The 23,227-nt window shown below is 40.7% G+C and overlaps 2 protein-coding genes across 5 annotated transcripts; both read right to left on the bottom strand.

The window, feature by feature from the left end:
- Nucleotides 1-495: 495 nt before the first annotated feature.
- Nucleotides 496-1,915, bottom strand: LOC115586570 (succinate receptor 1-like). Its single transcript, XM_030425715.1, has 2 exons — nt 1,782-1,915; nt 496-1,560 (listed from the first exon to the last, which is right to left on the bottom strand). The coding sequence occupies exons 1-2, from the start codon at nt 1,839-1,841 to the stop codon at nt 496-498; spliced, it is 1,125 nt and encodes a 374-aa protein (XP_030281575.1). The 5' UTR covers nt 1,842-1,915.
- A 79-nt stretch (nt 1,916-1,994) lies between these two features.
- Nucleotides 1,995-22,597, bottom strand: ano5a (anoctamin 5a). 4 transcript variants are annotated; one of them, XM_030425514.1, is made up of 23 exons: nt 22,460-22,597; nt 21,895-22,245; nt 18,577-18,644; nt 18,052-18,189; nt 17,726-17,767; nt 13,319-13,426; nt 12,187-12,255; nt 11,248-11,532; nt 10,848-10,967; nt 10,542-10,657; nt 10,319-10,453; nt 10,112-10,217; nt 9,933-9,993; nt 9,552-9,703; nt 9,122-9,202; nt 7,901-8,129; nt 7,562-7,740; nt 7,352-7,449; nt 6,481-6,611; nt 6,060-6,265; nt 5,763-5,962; nt 5,277-5,382; nt 1,995-5,089 (listed from the first exon to the last, which is right to left on the bottom strand). In XM_030425514.1, exons 2-23 carry the CDS (start codon nt 21,962-21,964, stop codon nt 4,856-4,858), a joined length of 2,934 nt encoding a protein of 977 aa, XP_030281374.1. In that variant the 5' UTR covers nt 21,965-22,245; nt 22,460-22,597; the 3' UTR covers nt 1,995-4,855. The 4 variants fall into 4 exon arrangements, with proteins under 4 accessions (XP_030281374.1, XP_030281375.1, XP_030281376.1 ...); XM_030425515.1 differs by lacking the exon at nt 9,122-9,202 and adding an exon at nt 8,665-8,739; XM_030425516.1 differs by lacking the exons at nt 9,122-9,202; nt 17,726-17,767; nt 18,052-18,189 and adding an exon at nt 8,665-8,739.
- Between the last annotated feature and the right edge of the window lie 630 nt (nt 22,598-23,227).

Below are 23,227 nucleotides of genomic sequence, written 5' to 3'. Positions count from 1 at the left end.
GTTTTGTAACCAAAATCATGGCTGCGGAGCCTTCAGTCAAAAATATTAGATTTTTGTAGCTACAAACACAGCTGGAATTTATTCAGAGGTCTGTTTTAAAAATGCCACTGCAGATGAAGTCTCGGTAAAGACCCGGTTTTGTCCCCACAAACACAGCGGGAAATGTCCTGAAGACTTGTATTAACACCCAGTATTACCATCAGACATGGCTACAAATGTCCAGAGGTGTTGTTAAAAACACCTAGTTTGGTCACCACTTACGGCTACAGACTTGATTTGAACTGCTGACATTCATCCTGTGACTGTGAGAGTAAATGAGACAAAAGAGACTGGAAACCTTTGTTATATACAATGTAGTCTATTTATCTCATTCGGCAATTTAAACAAAACAAGTGATTAACAAGGGACATACTCAGGTTTTCTTCACATTTCCATTATGTTTTTACACACAGTATTAGACACAGAACATGATCCATTTAAATGTCTGGTTGCTCCTTATGCATGGCTGGCTTCAGACACCGCGCGCTCAGGTGCGACAGTGGACGTGCCCTGCCTCGTCCTCACCGTCTGACGGGTCCGCTTAGAGATCCTGGAGGCCACATGTGCGCCTGGACACTGGGAGAGGATGAGAGCAAAGGTGCCGTGAAACTCCCTTCTGAACTGTCCGCCTATGAAGCAGCTGAACAGCGGGTTGACGCAGGTGATGAGGCCGCAGAAGCACATCTCCAGGGAGAAGGCCAGGTCCGCAGGCTGCCAGGATGCGGGGTTGTCGGGATACACTGCCCGCATCACGATGGCTGCGTTGCGGCACATGTGGTAGGGCAGGTAAAACAGCGCAAAGAGGACCAGGGCCGTGCTCAGGACCCGCCGGAGCCGCCGCTGCTTGTGGTGCGGGTCGGGGCGGCTGGGCCGGTGGCGCAGCTGCCTGAGGCTGTGCAGGCCGCAGTAACAGATAGAGAGCAGCGGGAGGACGAAACCGACGAAGGAGCAGACGACGGTATAGGGGAGGCTCTCTCTGGTCTCACTCAGCATTACGTACAGGGTACAGACGGTGCGGTTGCTCCCAGGGCAAGTCTGGATCATACTCATGGTGGCAACAGGTATGCTGAGGAGCACGGCGGCCACCCACACCGCCACGCACAGCAGGCAGGTCTGCCTCCGGCCCAGCAGCACCAGGGAGCGCAGGGGGTGCACGATGGCCAGGTACCGGTCCACACTGATGCAGGTGACGAAGAAGATGCTCAGGTAGAAGTAGTTGTGGTAGAACATCCTCACGCCCGTGCAGAAGCCCAGCCCCAGCTTCCAGTACAGGTGGTCCAGGTGGTAGTGGATGAGGAAGGGCAGGACCACCAGCCAGGAGGTGTCAGCCAGGGTCAGGTTGAAGAGGAACACCGTGCTGCGGGTCCAGCGCCGCAGGCGGTGGAAGAACACCCAGAGAGAGAGCAGGTTGAGGGGAAGCCCGAGGATCAGAACCACCAGGAAGAAGGATGGCATCACGTAGAGCTGGACCACCGGTAAAGCCTGAGGAGTGTCCAAGAGGCAGAAGGCTTCCTCTGGAGGCTGGATGGTCATGGGCACAGGTGAAGATTTCAACCCTCTGCTACTTAATATGTTATTTAATTTAACCCTTGAGCTTCAGTACAGAAACACTGAAGACAGAAACAGATAGTTGCCCTTTCATAAGGTTTACAAGCCATTCTTTGTAATTACTACAATACCTAAACATCTTTATTTGTCCTTACATAACATGTTTAAACCCACAGTGAACCCATTCAACCTACCTGAGTATTGCCCATGTCTTTGTTACAGTGGCTTCTCTGTGTGCCAAGTGAATCAACCATGCCAACATATTTTGGTGTAAAGCACACCCACCAGCACTGAGAGCAAACACTGAATAGTTATCAGTGTTCTCTCAGGCCATCTGTTATGTGATCGGCAACTTTCATGTCCTCTGCAAAGAGGCTGATGGTACTCAGGACTGATCCGACAAATGCTCAAGTTGAACTGGTACTTTATTTTGGAGATTAGTCTTGGTTTACAATACACACTTGGATACAGGACAATTACAAAAATGAGAGGAAACAAATGAATGAAAACACAAGATTGTAAATTTAGGCATACAGTAAACAGGGTCACCATTTTTCAGAGCTTGGTGACAGTATAAAAAAAAACACCATATGACTAAAACATAGAAGAAGACGAAAAGCCATTAAAAAGAAGTTTAAAGGAGACGTACAGATGGAAAACAAAGTCTCAGATGTATTAAGGCATCAATGGGCACCAGTTTAGCTGAGTGTAGTGAAGGTAAAGGGAAACTGGAACAATCCAAAATTGCTCTTGGCTAAGTGGTCAGAGTTTGTAGCACAGCCGCAAAGCTATTTTACCTACAATTTAGATACTTCAACAACAGAAAATTCTCAGGTATTTTTATGTAGGCAGCCTGATAATAATAACATGTCCTTCATATAATTACATAACAAAAAGCTGCATCCTTCTCAGAAAAGGGATCACATTCTTACCTACATGCCACTCATGTTCCGCTTAAATGAACAGAGATTACCACACACTGCTCTTTCAAAACACTGATTGTGAATACATAGTGTCATGACAACAATTCCACTGACATGTTTTAGGAGTTTGGTAGTCAAGTGCTTTGTGCAAAATAAAACAAAAAAAAGAATGTGTATCTTTCCTTCCCTACACAGACACAGCTGAGGAAACCAGCAGCACATGAAGTGGGCGATGGCTGATGTGCTTTGTGTAATGGAGCAAACATAGTTTAGTAGGCAGGGGCAGGCTTTCATTAGCGTCGACATGTTGGTAAACAGAGGCACATTAAAAAGGGATCTCCTCACTCTCTCAGAGGCTTTTCACTTCTCCTCCGGACTCACTGTCAAAAAGTCAACATGCACCAGCTGCTCAAAAACTGGCCATTGCAGGACACCATTGGTCCTTCCTCACAGTAGTTACAGCAGCACAGATTTGTCTTCATAAAAAAAAGATACTTCACATGTCAGATTGCGTCGAGATTAAAGCTAAATGTTCCTAGCTGATTTACTGGTGCACTGCCAGTGAAGAGAGGAAAATAATTTGGTAAAATGTTGTTACATCTTTGCTGTGACCTCAATGCTGTCAGTTAAACAATGCTCACATTTGTTGCAGTAACTGTAAAACAACAACAAAAACGTAACATACATGTACAGAATATGACACTGGAACCCTTCCTACACAGCTGTACATATGAACAAGGGAAATATTCAAACCCACTGACTGTATGAGAGGTGAAGTCCCACCCCTTCTGGCGTATACATGGGACCTTATTTTGGAAAAGTAGGTAATTGGAGAGACAAATAAATATATTCAATAAATAAAGTAAAAAAGAAAAATGTTTTGAGCCCGTTTCAATTGTATGATGTTAGTCAATTTAAAATGTAATTTTGCACGTAAGGAAAGTCATGGTTTGTCATAAAAGTTTTAAAATACCATTTAGTTTTGTGTAAAAGTGCTCAGTGAACTGCATCGTCTCGCTCAAAACACATCACCAAGACCAACATGGCTGCCACCTCGGCACAAACAAAAATGAAAATCCCAACATGTCTGGTCATACTGAGAGCTGCAGTTAAGTAAAAGGGAGCTAGTTGATGTGGTGAGCAAGCGAACAAACAGAACCGGCTCAACAAGGTCTTCTTATGGGTTTTGCTGAGCATAACATGAGACAACATACATCAGTGTCTTATATGATAGGTTTTAAGACAAATTGCGACTTGACAAACATCATGTGTAAAATTCACACAAGATAAAAAAAATATTATACTGTCTCTTGCCATTGACTTCCATTCTCATTTTTTCTGAAATAACGTGCCATAATGGTTGACCAGAAGGGGCCTGACATTACCTTTCTATACAAGGATGATCGATATTAACACTACCTAAAAGTGAAGCCAAAACATCTTGATCGCTCTCTGTTGGCTGGTTGTTGTACATGTCTTAAATCCCTCTCCCTCCATGTTAGCGGGCCGACATGTGCAAACTAAAAAGTCAAAGTACACACCAAATACATTTAACCCAAAGATGTTTTTTTTTGTCATTTTAGGTAGTTCTTATCATGCAGTTAGGGTTAATTTTTTCTGAAAGCTACGCAGGCTCCCTATAATGCCATTAGCACAAGATGGCAGCAACCATAAATAGGATATTTTGGCTTCAATTGTGTACATTGGGAGGAAGTCGTCCACCTTTATATACACTCTGTGCTCAGACCTCATCATAAGCAAGCTTTCAGTCTCCAATAATATCAATTGTTATTCTACTGGCAGATAGAGTCACTAATAACTTTGTTATTTATTTATATATATATATTTTCATATATAAGGCATTTAATCTTTGGTTACTTTGTAGTGACACTTGAATAAATAGCTTTATAATAAACCACCAGTAAGTTGCCTGTCTTAGACACAGTGTATTTCCTTCCTTTTTTTTTTAAATACAGTAAATTTTGATTACCACTATGGTTACAACATGGAGAGTAAAAAGCCATAAATATGTGACAAAGCCATGTGCCTCAAGTTTCAGCATGCATGGACACTTGGTCTTTCACCTGTGCGCACTTCCACCATTAGCAGATAAATAATGGGATGGATGTGAATTGAGGAAACCTCTAGCTCTTTGATAAAGTTGTGTGTGTGTGTGTGTCTGTGTGTGTCTGTGTGTGTGTGTGTGTGTGTGTGTCTGTGTTTATGGCACAAACAACACAGGCACTACAGCAAAGTGATGGTCAGTATCATAATACACAAGCAGGAAAATCTATATCACCACGTCCTCCCATCATGTCCAGCTAATTGGCCAGCAGCTTGCTGGGCTAGAGACACTCTGACAGCACCTCATGTTTGGGTAACGACGGGTAGATCATGGGTGTGCAGGTGCACTCCTCCCCGTGGTTGTTTTGGCTAAGCTGAATCTTCAGCTTCTCCACTTCATAGTTATGGAGATACTCCTGGACCAGGTACCGCTCTCTCTTTACCCGAGCCCTCACATCAGAGGGAACATCAGGAATCATCCAGGCCACGAAGAACTTAACCAGGAACACGACATGCTGCGGAGAAAAAAAACACAACAGGTGAGTTTTAGCTCAAAGCTAAGAGCTGCAGAAGTAACTGCATGGATTTGCTTTCATCTGAAAAGTTGTGTGTGGGAAAATGGGTATAACTATTAATTTAACAATCGCCTGCTGCCCAGTAAGTGTCGGTGGTGCTGGTGAAAGCACTGCAGCCTGGTTTTACCTCCATGATAATGATGAAAGCCAGCTTGGCAGCCAGAATATGCCAGAACTGCATCGTGTGGGCATACTGCTTCTCATGGCCAGGAGGGTAGCGGTAATCACGGTACCTACACAGAAAGAAAGAACAGAGACTCACATTTCTTGCAGATTTTTTTAAAATACTTTGATTCAGGGTTGTTTAATGTCATTATTCAGCAAGTTCTGCAAATTAAAATAGAAAAACAAATAATTACTCTGATATTGAAGTGCAAACTACTAGTTCCTTATTCAAATCAAGGGTCTGAGGACAAAGGGCTTCATATGTTGTACTTATATAATACCTTAATGTAGGTAATAATCCTGTACATGAAATCAAGAATAATCTTATCATCATTATTATTATTTTAGTACTTTATCAAAAGATCCAAGTACTTCTTCACCCACAGTCACATATTAACAAAGAAATCACTCTCTCTCTCTTATATACAGAGCCCTAAATCTCACACACCTGCAGGTAGTGATGGAGCTGTTGAACCAGAAAGGGTTCTCCCCATCCTCTGGCCTGTTGGCCAATTTGAACTCAGAGATATTAAACACCGACAGGCTGTTGTTTATGTAGCCTTTCATATTCATCTCCCCCTGTGGCTGATAGGCGTACATGTACACGAGCCGAGGGATCATATCAGAGGTGAAGGCCACAATGAAAGCCTGGAGCGCAGGGAAAGAAACAGTGTCAAGAACACTACTGATAAAACAGAGTAAAAAATGAGTGATAAAAAGCGCACACATGTACTCCTGTACTCACATTTGTGACAACAGAGAGTATGGCCATCCCATTGAGGATTTCCTGCCAAGCTCCGATGCTGTGGGCTTTTGCTGCCACAGGACGTCTGAACTGAGTTGTGAGCTTCCAGGAGTCCACTCTGACCTCGATGATGTTGTTGATAAGTGCCAGCAGGGGTGCCAGGGGGAAGGAGGCAACGAACAGCGTGATGAAACCAAACTGGATCACTGGGACACAGACAAGAGAGATGCCAGTGAGAGACAATGGGAGGGAAACAACACCAACTCAGAGAATAGTGTATCCATCCATCCATCCATATGTCCATTTCTATTTCCATTTCTCTCTCTCTCTCTCTGTCTCTCTCTATGATGACTGCAGCTTGGCTTGTCTCTGAATCTTTCTACAGATCTGTGAACAGATTGAGTGTGTGCCAAATCTTTACCCATTTCCAAGTACTCGTAGAAAAGGCCCAGCTGTCCAAAGACCTGCAGGTCGTGGTCCTGCTCCCAGCGGCTGTACAGACTCTCTGGGTGGCTTCGAGCCTTCCTGCTGCCCCACCAGTTCATAAGCCACCTGAATGACCACAAGGGGGCAATAGAGAGCTGTGAGGGAACATTATTCCCCCTCTGACAGCCAGAGAGGAGGCTGTAATAAACTGTCTGGCTAAACAGATGACCGCATCTCTAAATTTTGAGCCCCTCCCTCAAAGTTGATTTCTTCATTTGTTTTGATTGAAAATTGGATTATGCCCCCACTGATAATAAGCTTTTTCACAGCAGACATTTTGACTTGTAATCGTACCAAAAGCAACACAATGGCTCTATTCTGTTTTAGTGTCCCAGTGAGTTGTGACAGTGCAACAGAGAGCCACCATGAACAAAACTAGGATTCTGAAACAGATGCAACTACATTAGATTGAATTGAATTAGTCATGATTAACTGTATTATTTATACCTGTCTGTTTTTGACTGTTCTTGTCTTTCTTTGGATTTCATGACCTTACTGATTTTGTGTTGACATAAAGCCACTCATTAGCAAGAAATCTCTGTTTTGTTAAAACATTTCAACTCTGCACAAGCTGATGAGTAGTGGTAAGTAAGTACCTGGTGACATTACTTTGAGTACTTGTTTATAACCTCTTTTAGCTCTATGACAATAAAATACTCGTCTTAATAGAGATGATTCCAAACATTGTTAAGTTTGAAAAAACATCTACGTGATGCATGTGCAAGCCTTTAAAGAGTATGTGAATTCCACCCTTCTGTATCTTTTCTGCGTGCAAATAAACTGTGCCTTAAATGGTGAATACTCACGGGACCAGAGCTTCCTGGATGTTGCCCCACACCTGTTTACCAGTCATCACTATCACCAGCTGGGTGGTCAACTCAATCAAACAGCCACCAGGGTCACACTGAATGTGGGTTAAGAGAGTGGAGAAATGGAAAGGAAACAAATATTATCTCAGACTCAAGTTGAATTACCAGTTATAATCTAATATGATGTAATGTAATTATATCCAGTACCTCTTCATTCCTCAGTTTGCTCCACTTGCCAAACATATAAACATAATCTCCAGGATAGCCGACAAACTTGCCCTTAAAGAAAGCCACGTAGAAGCAGGAGGAGTAGTAGTTGACAAACTGGAATAGGAACATCTTTACCGTCAGCTTGTTCTCATACTCCAGGTGAGTCTTGGGAATTTCTGCCAATACAAGGGAATAACAAATTTGATATAAAACATAAACCAAAAAAAGGAACATATTTCTAACACAATTTCAAGGATCATTATCAAATACAAAATTGTTAAATAAAGACAGAGAAACTGAGTAATTTGAGATTAGCTGTCTCACTCTGACCCTCACCCATGTCAGTGATCCAAACAGCCACTCTCTCATACATAAGGTTGAGGATCATGATGATGACAAAGTTGATGCAGGAGGCGGTGACAGATGTGGCCAACTGTGGCGTAATGAGGGGACCGACCACCTGCAGGTGGGTGGTGGGATTGTCCTTCATGATGCTCGCGAAGGCTGCGTATACCGCCAGGCGGTACGCTATCACCCCAATGATGCAGGCAATGATCAATGAGATCTTCAGGACAGAGACAACAGTGACAACATGAAAGACAACTACAGGAAGTCACAGTTGCAAAAGTACAGTGAGAACAACACACCAGTTGTGATGCACATGCCAAAATCAAAACACATACAGACGAAGAAGTGAAGCAAGGTGAATTATTGCCAACACAGACGTTAGGAATAACTGTCATGCTTGAAGTGTGTACACATGCCCATAACTTCCTATCACCTCATTCACATGATACATTATTTTACAAACAAGACACAACAGTATAAAATATGTGCTGTTCGTATAAAGCCTTAAAACTTTGGTCTTAAATGGGTCTTAAAAGTGCCATGCATAAACATGCAGGAGTATTCTGACTTGGTCTACGCTGTTTAATAGAGCTTTATCTCTTTGACATTTTATAAAAATTTTCACCGGTCATATGACACCAGTGAAAATTATGAGGAGTGTGATATTCAAGATAAAAGACATAGGGTGAAGGAACAGGTAGAGGATGATAGCAGTATAGATTCATCACCTACACCAAAGATACAATGCTCACCCAGAACAGGACGGTGGCTCCAGACAGACATGTGCGTGCACACTTGCTTGTTATAGGTAAGTATGGCTCCATTTCCTAAATCATAAGCAAGCAAAGCATGGACATGGGAGTCAGTCACCCTTTGTCATATCCTGAAAAGACAGCTCTAAAAGGCCAGTTCCTTTAATTACCACTGGCCTCAGATGTGAGGCGGTGCAAGATCGCCTAGTCACAGCTCATTTTGGGTAGGCATTTCAGTCCAAGTCCAAATCTTTCATCTAGCGGTCTCCTGGTGAAACCATGCTTTTGCAAAACCCCTTTTCAAAATGCTCATCCACAAGAGAAACAGTAATGTGGTACAGAAGGAAACTCAAGCCTCTCCGTCTTTCCAGTTATGTCTCTGTTACTCATACAAAATACACCACACCAAAACCTCTTCCTCACCAATTTGGCATTCCACGTTAAGTGCTACCCTTACCCAGAGTAACACGGTGGCCCAGCACAGAAGTAATTTGCCCATTAGATCAGTAGGAGTCCTTTGAAGAACCCACTCCATTTCCTGAAGATGGGTGGGATGTGGCGAAGTAAAATTACAAAACCCTGTCTTTGTTCATTTCACATGTCTGAGTCTGCTGCTATCACTACCATGAATTCCTGATTCTCTGAAATCACAGCAGGTCAATTTTACTTAGTAATACTGTTCTAGTCAAAGCGTCTCAAGTAAAACCAGTTGTTTAGTCCAGGGACTGGCCTTAATGAATAACTACAATTAACTCAGTGTGAATAGCCTGTATCCAATCAAAACAATAGATGCTGTAGACCCCTCATGTTGTCTGGTTAAGCGCTGTACAAAGACTTAGATCTATACATTAGAACATTTTATTAGTATTTCATGAGCACACAAACACCTGAGTGATGCGGTTCAGCTTGCGGTTGGTGCACTTGGTCTCATACTCTGGCCGAAGCTGCAGCTGCTGCTGTTCCTCCTCAAAGTCAACCAGATCCCACTCGTACTCGAGACGAGCCTGTCGCCTCTTCCAGAACTCCAGAAACAGCGTCACTGCAGAGCATAGGACCCCCAAAATATCCGTTTTCATTGCCCTGACCCCCATTCAAATCTACTATAATGGTGTGGTAGCACAATTGTCAGATGTCAGTAGCTCAGTAGATCATTAAGTGAGAGTGAGTTACAGTGATTTGAAATGACTAATAGTAGTCCACCTGCTCCCACTAGGTGGTGCACTGGTTTACAAAGTACAAAATGCAGAGAGCAGATTTTTTTTACTCACCCCATATACCCATAAATATGGCAAAGAACACCGTTCCAACATTGTCAAACAGGTGTGATTGCTGTAAGAAAAACATGTTTTAGAAAGTAAGATATGAAAAAAACAAATGTCACATCTGTGGGTAGAACATGAATCATGATGAACAAAAACAACTTGGTCCTAAAGCCAGGATGTCTCACCCATGAGGAGTTGCATGTTGAGTTCAGTTTCCAGTAGCCACATTTCTTGTCACACAGCGGGCACATGACAATTTTACCTCCAATTTCTGCACTACAGATTTCTTTACTGTAGGGAAATGAAAAGTTTTTTTTCCAATAAAATGAATAATGACAATGATAGATATAATATCTGAAAGAGCTACAATAAGTATTCTCGTAAAAAGTCACCTCCACTCATTGTCATCGTAGGTAAGGAATCCGTAGACAAAACAAATGGTCCCGACTATTGCAGCAAACAATAGCATCTCAGTGTAGAAACCCAGCCAGGCAAAATAAATACCTATCTTCTCCCCATAATACTTCCTGGTGAAAGGAAAGACAACACATTTGTTTTAAATTCCTCTGTTGACACAATAATGTTGAGTAATTACCAATACCGATCAAGCTGTACCTTATGAGATTGAGAGGCTGCTCTTTAAAGAAAGAGAAAAATCTGGCCCAGTGTTTGTACAGACTGTATCTCTCACTTTCACAGCTGGGGTCCCTTGATCTTATCCAGTATCTACTCTGTGTACACAGAAACAAAAAGTTCACAAGCACATTCAGTGAGTTATTGAAATGTTATTCATTCTTGCAATGAGCGTCCAACATTGCCTCTAACAGGATGTTACTGTTAGAAAGCAATGATTACACATTCCACCGAGGACTCTTTTTCCAATGATAAAACAGTGCCAGAAGTTCACCAGAAGAGGCTCACATCATGTAGCGGGAAGGCAGCATTGTAGGTGCCGTTGTTGAGTAATCTCTTGATTCCCTTCTTGTCTTTATCTCCACACTCATCCCTGAAGTACGAACAGCGGGACAGGATGTAGTAAACCTGGGCAGAGAGAGAAAGTAGTATGGATAGAAACAGAATTATGAAGTTGAGTCTGTATTTTCAGCAGTTTAAGATAATGGACATTTATTCATACAACAGACATAACCTATTGAATTTAAAGCTTAGTCAATTAAAAGAGCTTTTTCAAAAACTTAACCAAAATGTAATTATGTGAGTCAGCCTGCACACAGAACAGCATGATCTCAATGTCAGGGCAATGTTTCCATATGTAGGTTACAAAGAAGATAAGATAAGGCGGGTACAGTCAAAACATCCTTACTATTCTGTTGCGAGTGGAAGGAGGGAAGAACGTCTCCTTGTCGCCGATAAGGAAAAAGTCAGACTTGTCCTTGTTGAATGGAGCTGTGAAATAGTCTGGCTCAGGGTGCATGATGTGCCCCGGTAGACGGAAAGGGGTGGACAGCCAGTTCATGGGCATCTCGCTGTTGTCTGGGATGTCGTTGGCCTTGAATGGGACCTTGATCTTCAGCACGTCTGCATAGGTGGCCAACACCTCCCAAGGAGCGTGGATCTTCACGAAATAAGTCTTTCCATCATCTGACTCCTGAAGAGTGAGACAGATGTCACAGTATAATGAGTGAAGGGCTAGGGTTGCAGCAGTATACCGATTTCAAGAGAGACAGTCTGTTCAAAATTAGTAGTTATCATGTAGTGTACATTTATTTATCTAAAGTGTCTACCATATTAGTGTAATGAAAAATAAAATTAAAAAATAATATATTTATATATATATATTTCAAGAATGTATCAAGTGCCATGCTTGTCAGGACACATTAAAAGCGAAATTATAATAAAGCATTTGTTTTATAAAATAAAATAAAAAATAAAAAACTGACATTTGCGGACATTTTCTGAGATGGTTATTGTGCTGTTAAAAATCATTTAAAACTAAAACCACAATTTATTAATGACAGGAGATCCCTGCAAAGTCCCTTTTACAAGTGTTATGTAAAATTCAGTTTGCTGACTATGCAGTATAAAGATAAATTGTAGTATATAGATTAAGTGTTTGCTTTTATTGCATCATGAAAACACTGGTTTGTTTTTTAAGCATTGTTTTGTCGTTGTTTAACTTGATAACATAAATAACTAGACAGATATGTGAGAAAATACACACACACAGATACATATGTTTTTGTGGGCCATTTAATTCCTTTTTATGTTCAACATAATCAAAGCAGTAACTGGATGCTCTTACCATCTTATCTTCTGTCTCCAGCTCCAGGCCAACTTTCTCTAGATTGGCCTCATACAACTTCCTCCTCTCCTTTAAAAAAACAAAACAAAGCAAAAATACATACATTTATTAGTTTAATATACATTTAACTCGTTATTCGACAATTTGTTTTAAATTGAGCAATTTGTTCAAAAGCGTCAACAACTGACACAATTTTATTCAGTCCATGTGAGATGAAATATAAAATGTGAAGAGTGCACATCTGTCAAAACACAAATAAACAGTCAGTTCAGCAGGTTTGAAAGATTTGAAATTTAAAGTAGAACCTGTTCAAACAAAACAACAGGTAGTGAAAAAACTGGAACCAGGTAGTGAAAGTCACATGTGGCAAGGCAGTGGCGTGACCATGTATCACTTAGGAATCAGGTTTCATGATTTCAGAAACAGGCTAACAGAAATGGAAAAATTGTACATCCTTGTTAGAGCTTGTTAGTCACATTTTACAGCACAAGTGGATAACACACAGGAACTAGCCTCTTGTTTGCCCTTCCTCGAATAGCAGAAAAAATGAGCAACTTCCTGACCAGGACAGAGGTCTATGTGTTGATTCACTGATGAGGCAGGTGGGTTAAAACTGCCTCATAACCAAGGGATGGTGGCACAGAGATGTGAAGAGTAACAGCTCAGTGCCAGACACTAAACGTCTTTCAGCCCTTCACAGCTCATAAAATAGACCAGCAATAGTATGGAAACACTTCAGATTTAGAAAATAGGGTTGTAAGTGTATCTCTAAAAGTGACCTTAAAGAAAAAATTTTAACAGGATTAGTGAGACAGCTGAGAAAAAGTTTATCTGACTTTATCAGTGTTGTGGTATTTAGGGTATGCCGCTGACACACATAGTGAACTCCGAGGATATCCTGTAAGAAACAGTTCCTATTGTTTATACCAAGAAGTTGAGATAACATCAACTGTTCTTTTATGTGATATTTTGGGATTTCAATCAATCATATTCTCTGTCATTCTGAATTGGAAATACAACAACACCATCTTCGAACATACATCCCATAAATATAAGGTATTAGAAACACATGCTTGCTGTAAATGAACTACGGAAATATAACTGTAAACAATACCTAGAGGTTATTTCTTACCTGTTTTCTCTCGCCATCTTTATCGTCAACATAGGACAGGACAAAATCAATCCTGCGCCGTCCATCACGGAAGAACACAGAGTCTTTACTGTGTTTTTGTTTGTCGATCTATAAAACCAGACAGAGGTCACAACATTAAAAACACACACATACACAGGCACAGTATTAGCTTAACAAGACTCTGGATGCATTCAGCACAGCAGAGCAGTCAGTCAGTCTACAGCATGTGTCAGTGGCTAACAGCAAAAGCCAAACAACAAGGCCTCCACACCATATCACACTCAAATGTCTATCTGAAACAACAAGAATGCTGATTATCATATTTTCACTCCAGACACAAACAGCATACTAAATGGAGGGCATTCACTAGAACTCAGATGTTTTATGTTGCTTGTGTCCACTCTAATGGATCACGTGTTAAAGAAAAAAATAGACTTTTAAAAGAGTCTTTGTTGTTTCACAGAATCTGCGAATGCTTTTAATTCTGTCAAATCATTACACACAACCTCAAGTTACATGTCAAAGCAATGGAGGATAGGACTACAACTCAATATATACCATTCCCTACACATCCGGGACATCCAGCAGTCACACTGGCGTTCATACTCTCACATTGTTGTACTTTATTTGCCTCTGCTTTTCTGTAAATCCCGAAAGCCACAGTAAAACACCTGTATTGATGGCTAAAGAAATTCCAAGCACGTGTTAGCAGTTCAGTGGCTCTCTCTTTAGCCGCTACAGGGCTGAAGAGAAATGAACTACACGGGAATGCTTTGAAGGAGGACAGGAAGGCATGACTGTTTACTGTGGGTGCTGCTTCAGCTGTTCAGAAAGCTAAAAATAACCACGTACCATGAACCTCTGTCATCGCTACACCCACAGAAACTACGTACATAGGATTGCATACAATTCAGAGAACTCAAACATTTAGCATCACAACATCAATGGCTACTTTACTTTAGCTCTAATAGAGTTCGGCCTGTTAGAATGTTGTGGTCTAGGGAGGAGAGGAAGAGCACTTTACCTCCATGGCCCACTCCCTTTATGGTTATGATGCATCAGCGGAAAGGCCGGCTGCTAGACAGAGCAAAATTGCCTTTCTCCAGGGAGCACAGTCCGGCCCTTAAAGCACTGCTTCTCTCACTCTCACTCCACTCTGATCCCCCGGCCAAAAAGGCTCCATTCAGTCCACTCACCCCCCAGGACAAGCCCTCACATGCTCAGACATCCAGAAAAGGGAGAGAGACAGGAGGAGGGTACTAGGAGAGAGGTGGAGGAGACTCCCAGCAATTACATCAGCATGGGAGGATAGCATAGCTGCTGCCAGCTAGCTAGCTAATGTAATAAGAGCACAGCATCAGAGAAGGGGAGGTGACATCACAGTACTGTAACACACTGACCCACAGGAGAGTAAAAGCAACAGTCCCACAGACATGTCCAATATTTCAGATAACCACAAAGCACAACTGACCACATAAAGAAATCTGCTCTAATAGTGCTGATAAAGGTGAACTAACTGGTACATGATCTCCAATATTTGAAGCAAATAAATTATACAATCTGGAGAGCCTGACACAACAGTGTTTAAAGTGATAAAGGGAGCCTACAAATGAGATCTGCCCTTAAACTGCGTCATAGTGGCATAAATCTAAAAAATAAATAGTAAGATGCTTCCAGCTGGATCTACCACTAGTTCCTACTGTACTTGGACGGTCATTTGTGTCTACATGTTCAATCTTTTTATGGTATTCTTAGCCCAAATTGTGCATATGTTCTAACCACAGGTCCACATTGCCTCCTGGACCGGATTGAACCATGTTGACCATGGGTGGGTACTTTTTTTAACTGGGAAGTCGCTGCGGAAACTCTTTAATTTTCCATAATTATAGATCAGCCGTATGGAATCAGTGCATCTGCTGGGACCTGCTCCAGCTAAGCGAAGCTGGTAGAGGCCACAGAGTTCTATACATTTGCCAACAAACCCTTAACTACTGGGTGTTCAGACGTTTGCACATCTTTCATCTTAATTAGGAGGGTAAATGTAGAACATGGTGTAAGATAAATAGACTTGTAGTTTCAGGGAGAGGTTTCTTTAAAATGATACTTCGAAAGCATGTCTTTTTTGGGGCTAAAAGAGTGTTGGACAGAACTTCTATGAAACTGGACATGTCTTTGATTTTAAATATATCGTCATGATGTAGAATCCTCTCCACACACCATGACTTTCTGAGGACATCTCTGTCTAGCCTCATTTTCTTAATATCCACTCATGTATTAGCTCTACAAAATTTCAATTGCAATTCTCTTTATGTTTCTCTCTATGGTTTTTTTGTTTTTGCTAGTGTCTCTCTACTGTTAGTATTTTCTTTGCATATTAGAACAAAGTTATGCACTGCTAAATTTAGTATACGGTTGCATCTATATCTTTAAACTGTAGCTTTAATTTAGTTCTAAACAATTTTCTAAACAAAGGAAAGATCGTTTTCTCCAGAGCTTAAAAAGGAAAAGAAAATACTATTTTTTGTACCTGATTCAGTACACCTTTCTAAAAGATCACATTAACAACACTGCCGAAAGGTTGAGGGCTACAACGATTAATAGTTTACTAATTACTAGTTGTCACCTATTAAATTAATTGCCATATTTTTACACATGTAGTGATCTGTTTCTGTAAGTTTTAAGTAATAGAATGGCACTCAGTTGAGCGCACACATCCCGTAAACACCCAATAGTCCCCTTTTTACTCACTCATAGATACCAGCCACCTAAACAAGCCTTATCTTTTTCATCAAGATCCATGCATTATTCCCCAAGAAATTAAGGAAAAAAAAAAAAACGTATCTTGTCTAGGGGTGTACCAAAATATCAATACTACGATATACCGCAATATTTCGTCTTGAGGTACATTATCGATACACTGGCGCCAAATGTCGATATTTAATGATATTTAAGTTGCGGTCAGTGTGTGTGTTAAGAAAGCCACTGTGCAGTATACACTTTGTTTTACGTGCCTGTCATTCATGTGAAATTGATTGACAATATTTTGTAATTCCTGTGAAATGGATTCAGTGCAGTCAATAAATTCTGAATTTCTTCAGTGACACAGATATCACCATGTATCGTGGATGAAATTTCTTGCAATATATCGATTATCGCAGAATCGCTGTATCGTGATATTATTGTTATCGTGGGCAAAATATTGTGATAGTATCGTATCGTGAGGTACCTGTTGATACCCAGCCCTAATCTTGTCATGGTAAAGAGAGCGAGGAAAAAAAAATCCAAGTTTAGTGGAAATCCATTCAGTTCTCTGATTCCAGCTTCTTAACTTTACAAATTTCCCTGGTTTATTTATCCTCTATGACAGCATAATGAATATCTTTGGGTTGTGGACAAAAAAAAACATTTCAAGACGTCACCTGGGGCTTTTGAAAACATTGATCGACATCTTTTACAATTTTAGGACATTTTATAGACCAAACAACTAATTGATTAATCTAGAAAATAATCGACAGATTAATCAATAATGAACTTAACTGCAGTGATTTGCATCTAGAAAAGTTGCATACAGCTTCAACTTCTAGCAGGAGAAAGTCCATACAGTCAGCTTTTGTTTCCATTCTTTATTACAGAGGAAATGTATAGATGTGCAGCTGCCTCCCCTCTAAAACTCCTTGATATGATCTTCAACACTGTTAAATCATAGCCTTTAGTTGGAGGGAGTAAGATCACTTTAAAGCCTTAGTGCAGGGTATTTTTTCCCCCTTAAGATAAGACGATGTTAAATAGGATCATGATTCTACTTTTCAATAAATGGGGTAGCACGGTGTTTAAGGAAGACCACATTTTAAAAGAAGAAGCCTACAGTACATTATACGGTTAACCAACGCAGGTTCAGTCCTGTCATGAGCACAGGGCAGGGCCATGATTACAGTATAGACTATACACTTAAAGTGCACACATACACATGGATGTGCACACACAAAAACAGCAAGGCCGTAGCATGTGTGTGTGTGCACACTTTCTAATTACGCTGTAACACTACCAGACTGTTGCTTTCTCTTCAGTGAAGCAGACGATTATCACAGGTGAGAACAAACTGAGTGAAAAGGACTTTTCCAGTTTTAATGAACTCTCATGATGCATTAACACATAGCTCATGCCTGCAAGTTTCCATTACCCTCTTCAGAAACAAACATGCCCTTCAGAAGCCAACATCAGCTCTCTACATAGTAATGTATATTGATTTCAACTACAATGTCCAAGCTTTATTCCCTGAGAATTGAATGCTGGTGGAGAATCTCAACACTGAACAGACTTTCCTCAAGAAGCAAATAAAGGTTGGCTGGCAGGCAGACATATGCATAAATTTGCATCACATCGCAAGCCTGTTTTACCATGCCATACCCTGGAACGAAACTTCAGGAATAGTGCCCGCTTTCTCGATAGCTGTGGAGGAACCGAGTAGAGAGTGAGGGAAAGCCTGACAACACAACAAATTCAACAGCTTAAACTGTAGCAGCAACCTTGCATATATCAGTTGTTCAAAATGGATCCAAATGTCATATACTCCACACATAAACATTTGTTACAGACTCACTAGCAACCACTAGATGTTATAAATCAGGCATGGTCACAGTTAGGTCTTACTCAGTTACATGTTTGAGTCGGGAGTTGATGTGTGATCACACAAACACAGCAGCATGCATTTGTGTCCTTGGGTGGTGTCTTACCCCTGTCAAAGCACTGATTTGCTCTAAGGTCTGAGTCTCATACTGTGGAGTGTCACTGTGATCAGAGGTGGCCAGGGAGGCCAGGCTGGTGTTGAGAGACTCACATGTCTCTATACACACATCAGGCATTAAAGGAGACTTTAAGTACAGTGTGAAAGGGGAAGAATAGACAGGAGCATAAAAGGTTATCTCTGACTCTCTCATGACATTTACAGTTTGCAAACTATAATGATTAGGTAGGAAAAAAATGTATGTAGTCTCAAAACTGGAAATAAATGCCACAAACTGAATGCCACATGTGGGCCGCTGAGCAATGGGGGATTTACTTGGAAAGATAAATATAAATATATACAATTTTTTGCCAACTTTTCTGAGACAAACATATGTAAAGACATTTGGAATTTGTATGACAGGAAACTCTCACTCTGATTGTGCATAATCAAAAGAAGTTGCTTTGCAGAAATGTCTGTATGAAGGTGCTAAGTATTATGCTTAATATGAGCATGCGGTGAGTTTGGCGTTTACCCCAGATTGTCCCTGCTGGAGGGATCCTGCACTGGATGAGGCATGTTGCTGGTAGCCATTCATTTCATCTGCAAAACATAAGGAACACTAAGATTAACAACAGAATTACCACTGTTAATTATAACACAATCCTCTAACTATTGCAAAAGTATAGTAAAGGGTGGAATAGCAAATCTCAGACAGGCAGATTTGTGGCAGTAAAGTTAAGTTTCAGGCTCATGAACAGCTGCCTGAGTTACCAGAGGAGCACTGACTGACAGGAAATGTTGCCGTCTATATTTGTGCAGCACTCCCACAGGCCAGACAGCATGACTTAACAGGATCACTGTCAACGAATACACACAGCCATGTTGCTACGCTGCAATTCTGTTACTGCAGGAGTCACTGCAGGAAATTAGACTGAAAAGACTGGTAAACCCCCTTGTTTTGGTTAAAAGTGAAAGCAGCCTGTGTGAGGAACCAGGCTTGAACTACTATAAAGATCTGCTTCCACCTGTAAAATGCAACAAAACTCTTCCATAGTACATTTTGAAAAAAAGAAAAGGCAGGGCAGATGGAAAAGCAAAAACAATCATGTACTGCTGGCACCACCATTGCCAAAAAAAATAAAGCAAAACAAGGTTTCAGCCTCAGTGTCTGTGTTTTTAAATAGAAATGTAACCATCCTAATTGATGGTCTTTCTGAGGTTATATTTAGTCTGGACTCCACACAGAAAATGTGCTTACACAGACCTGAAACAAGCATTCGAACCATGTAATATGTAAAGCTTCTCTGTCTCTCCGTTATTACAAAGCAAGTCAACAAAGTACAAGTTAGTGGTTCAAAAGTAAAATGAATGACACTCATCATAAAAGCTCCTCTCCAGATCTGAAATACAGCAGAACAGTCTGTAATGCAGAACTTTGCTTTTTTATTTTGCTGGACTAAATCACTGTTTTTCACTTAAGTTCTACTTGAATGACAAAGCTCTTGATAGTGTCTCACAGTACGATACGAATCTGACAACAAAGACACATAATTGTATCTCGAAATGTTTTAATTAAATTTGCAGTTATCATGCATACACAGCACACTTATTGTTACGAGTATCTTTGGAGATACAGCAAGGTGTTGAAGTTTAGAGAGGCCTGTTATCCATCAGCAGTGACCCCTTGAAGAATTCTTGACAATGGCTACTATACAGTACAATTAACAGCAGATTTAGACTTAAAGCTTAAACACATATTCATTGTTTGAGAATGGCTTCACACCAACATTAAAGCCAACATTTTGTGTCATCATCCTTAAAAAACTGTTACAATACTGAATTTGGTTTGGATTGCTTCCAAATTACATTTCTTCCACAACACATGAGAATGCCTCTCAAACGGCTGAGCATATTTTTGCACAGTTGGACACAGTGTTAGAGCACTCAGTATCATCCACTCAGCTATGCCAAGAGATTTTTCCCACCTAGCTAAGAAGCCTCTACAGTTAGGGCTTTGTTCAACAGAGAGCAGCTGATCACAGTGGAAATGCCACATGGCTGCTTCTGTCTGTCTTCCTTCATTGCCACAGTGACAAGAGAATAGACCTCCTGTTCATCTATCATTTGAACAAATAAAATATATTTTACAACCACAATACAAAGCAAAGCTGAATTCCAAAACAGTGAAAAACAAATACAGATGTTTATTGAAATAACAGTGATATGATAAGCAAGACCTTACTGCTCTTGTAGTAAATTGTGCAGCCATACGTTTTCAGTGTCACCTTGCAAGGGTGTTAACATAAATCCAGCAACCTCACTTCAAACTACCAAATTCTGTATATAAACAAAGTGGCTGGGTTTGGCTAATTTTCGTCATCATGTTTAGAGTCATGTTGAGGTGAACACATACACCTGCTTTAACAGGCCAGTTCACATATCATGACAAGAAATTAAACCCATATTTACAGTCAGGCTTCACACTGACGCAATCACAAGTTCGTCAGAATCTGCAAGGTCAATCCACAACCACGAATAGTTGGAAATATGTACCTACAGTATACTCAATGTGGTTTGAATCTGTATTTAAATACTGTACACAAATAGTTTGTTAGCTCAAGACTACATTTAAAGACTCTCAGGTTACATGTTTCTCTTTCATTTAATCTGTGTTGTCTGAAAATACTAGCAGCCTGTCAAGATGGGTAACAGTAAGACTTTTTGAGTGTATATTTACAACCTCAAAGTTCAGTTTTGCAGGCCCCCTGTCATGAAATCGAAATGCAATAAAGACATTCTGTTCTGATGGTTTGTGGAAGTAAAATCCAGCTGCCATTGTAGAATCTATGAACTGCTATATTAAAAGAATCAAGATTTGGAGGATTACTGTGATGTAAAGCTTGGAGTTGTGAGTGTGATGTTAGGACAATGCTGCTTTCACTGTTATCTCAATAGACAACAAAGTAACTGTAGCTCATGAGCCTATAGTAATCGCTCACATTTCAGTCTCGGATAGACCGCTATAATATAATCCTCTAAATGCTGCAGATGAAACACAACACTTTTGTACTGATTCATTCAGGTAAGGATTGCTGAAGAGCATCCAGGGCGATTCATTCTCCATTCAGCAAGACCATAAATGGCTAAAAAACAGAGTCCTCTCTCTAAGCGTTTGTTTAAAACTCACATTTAGCCAGAAGCAGAGAGGGATTTGGGGTTTGTGCTGCTGGATAAAGTGGCTGTTTGTAAGTGACGGATAGTTTCCAGTAAGCAGGCCAGCTGTCAGAGGCTGGCAGGCTTTGAGTCACTGCATGCATGGAAAGAAAGTCAGACCATGAGCTCGTTGTGGTGTTAAAGGGGTAATGTACAGTACAGGGTGGATACAGTTTAAAATAGTTAAGCAACTGCATTTAAATTAATTTGAAAATGTCTTGTGTAAATGTGTACAGGGTGGCACGGTGAAGTAAACACTGTAATTTGTCAGCTGTGTGCTGTTTACCTCAGCTGTCGATTTAAAAAATGTCATGTCATTATGGTTGTTTGGAAGTTTTCTATTTGTGTAAGCCATATATACACAATATAGATAAAATAATATGAAACAATGTTTTAAGGTTTGTAGTTTCAATGTAGTATTTGTCCAGTGTTCCTCAAAACTTTAGCCTGATTTATAAGTTCTTCTTCAAGCCTTACAGACTGGGGAACCCACTACCAACCACAGTTTAGTCTTATGATTTCCCAGTAGATCGGTATCTAATGAAGGTTTACAGCAACTAATGAGGATCAACAATAACTTCATAGTAGCATTTTAAATGTAAAACTGCGCATCTGGCTCCGACTTTTAGCTACTCACCACTGAAAGAGTCTGTTGGGCTCATCTCAATTAAACTGTCGTCTCCTGTTCTCCCCGTTATTCGGTTCATGTTGAGTCCCTCGTGTACCCGGGTCGTGTTTACCGATCCTCATGTACACGAAGGTATCCCCTGACAGATGACTCCTGTCCCGCCTTCCCACGTCTGAACTCCGAGCCGTTCTCCTTGACACTCGTCCTCCTCAGAGACGCCTTTAGCTAGCGGACCAGGCTATTTGGCAAGCTGCCCTCCTTCACCCAACTGACCGACCGCGGACTGCTGCATCACTCCGGCACAGAGGGAGGTTTGTGAGGGGAGTGGCTCCACACCACAAGCCAATGGTCTGAGCCTGCCTGGGGGTGAACAGATATTCTACCCAAATATCTGCATTTTTTGGCATGTTACGACTGAACATAGCTAAATGGAGTCTAAATGTGTCACGTTAATTTAGCAGGTGTTAGCATACAAAAGCTGACGTTAGTTAGCTAACAAGCAAGTTGGAGGCAAACTTTCTTCCATGGAGTTTATTAAATTAATTGTACGTTTGAAGCCCAGTATTATACTTACCAAGAGAGAGAGAGAGAAAAAAATTAAAAGCTATATTAGGAGTAACTAGGACTAACTATTTTTAAGTAATAGCTAGTCAGAGGCTGAATTTTACTGAGATGACAGTTGGTGAAGAATGTAGCTGGATTAACTGTTCTCCAACGGTTTGAGATTTGACACCTGTCAGCCAATCAGAAACGACTTTTACATCCGGGCCACATTTTCATAAAGCCGTAAACTGTAAAAATAAATAAATACATAAATAAATCAAAATAATTAAGCTAGCTAAAATGTGATAAAACAAATATATTGAGTCTTTTTTTAACCAGTGTTTAAAACAGGATCTTTTTTGTAACTTTATGGTTGAGAAGAAGTGGGTGTGATGGGTTGACTGTAACACAACCTAAAAATATGCAACAGCAGTCAAAGTCATATAATTTGTTAATATGCAAATTAGGGTACATTAAAAAGTATCATATTTGAAAAAAGTAGTAGACAGCCTTTTCTGGCTCCAAAAGAAGCTGCATGTAAAAGGACATATTGCCTCCAGTGATGTCACTCAGTGCATTGTGGGTAATGTCGGCACCAAGTAATCACAAGCAGCCCACATAGATTTTAACCTAGATATAGAGCCAAAGTCACACACCCTTCCGGTGGACCCAATGGGACTTCATTTCGGAAAAACTATTGCTGTGTGGTAATTAATCAGACAAATGATTTCTGGATCCTGCTTTAATTGTGCCATGAACTACAAATACAATGTCTGCCAGTTTAAAATATATTATTCAG

Source organism: Sparus aurata, chromosome 8, assembly GCF_900880675.1.
Source record: "Sparus aurata chromosome 8, fSpaAur1.1, whole genome shotgun sequence".
In the NCBI taxonomy this organism is placed as follows: Eukaryota; Metazoa; Chordata; class Actinopteri; order Spariformes; family Sparidae; genus Sparus; species Sparus aurata.
Note: the sequence above shows the minus strand (reverse complement) of the source record. Positions and strands in the feature narration are given on the sequence as shown.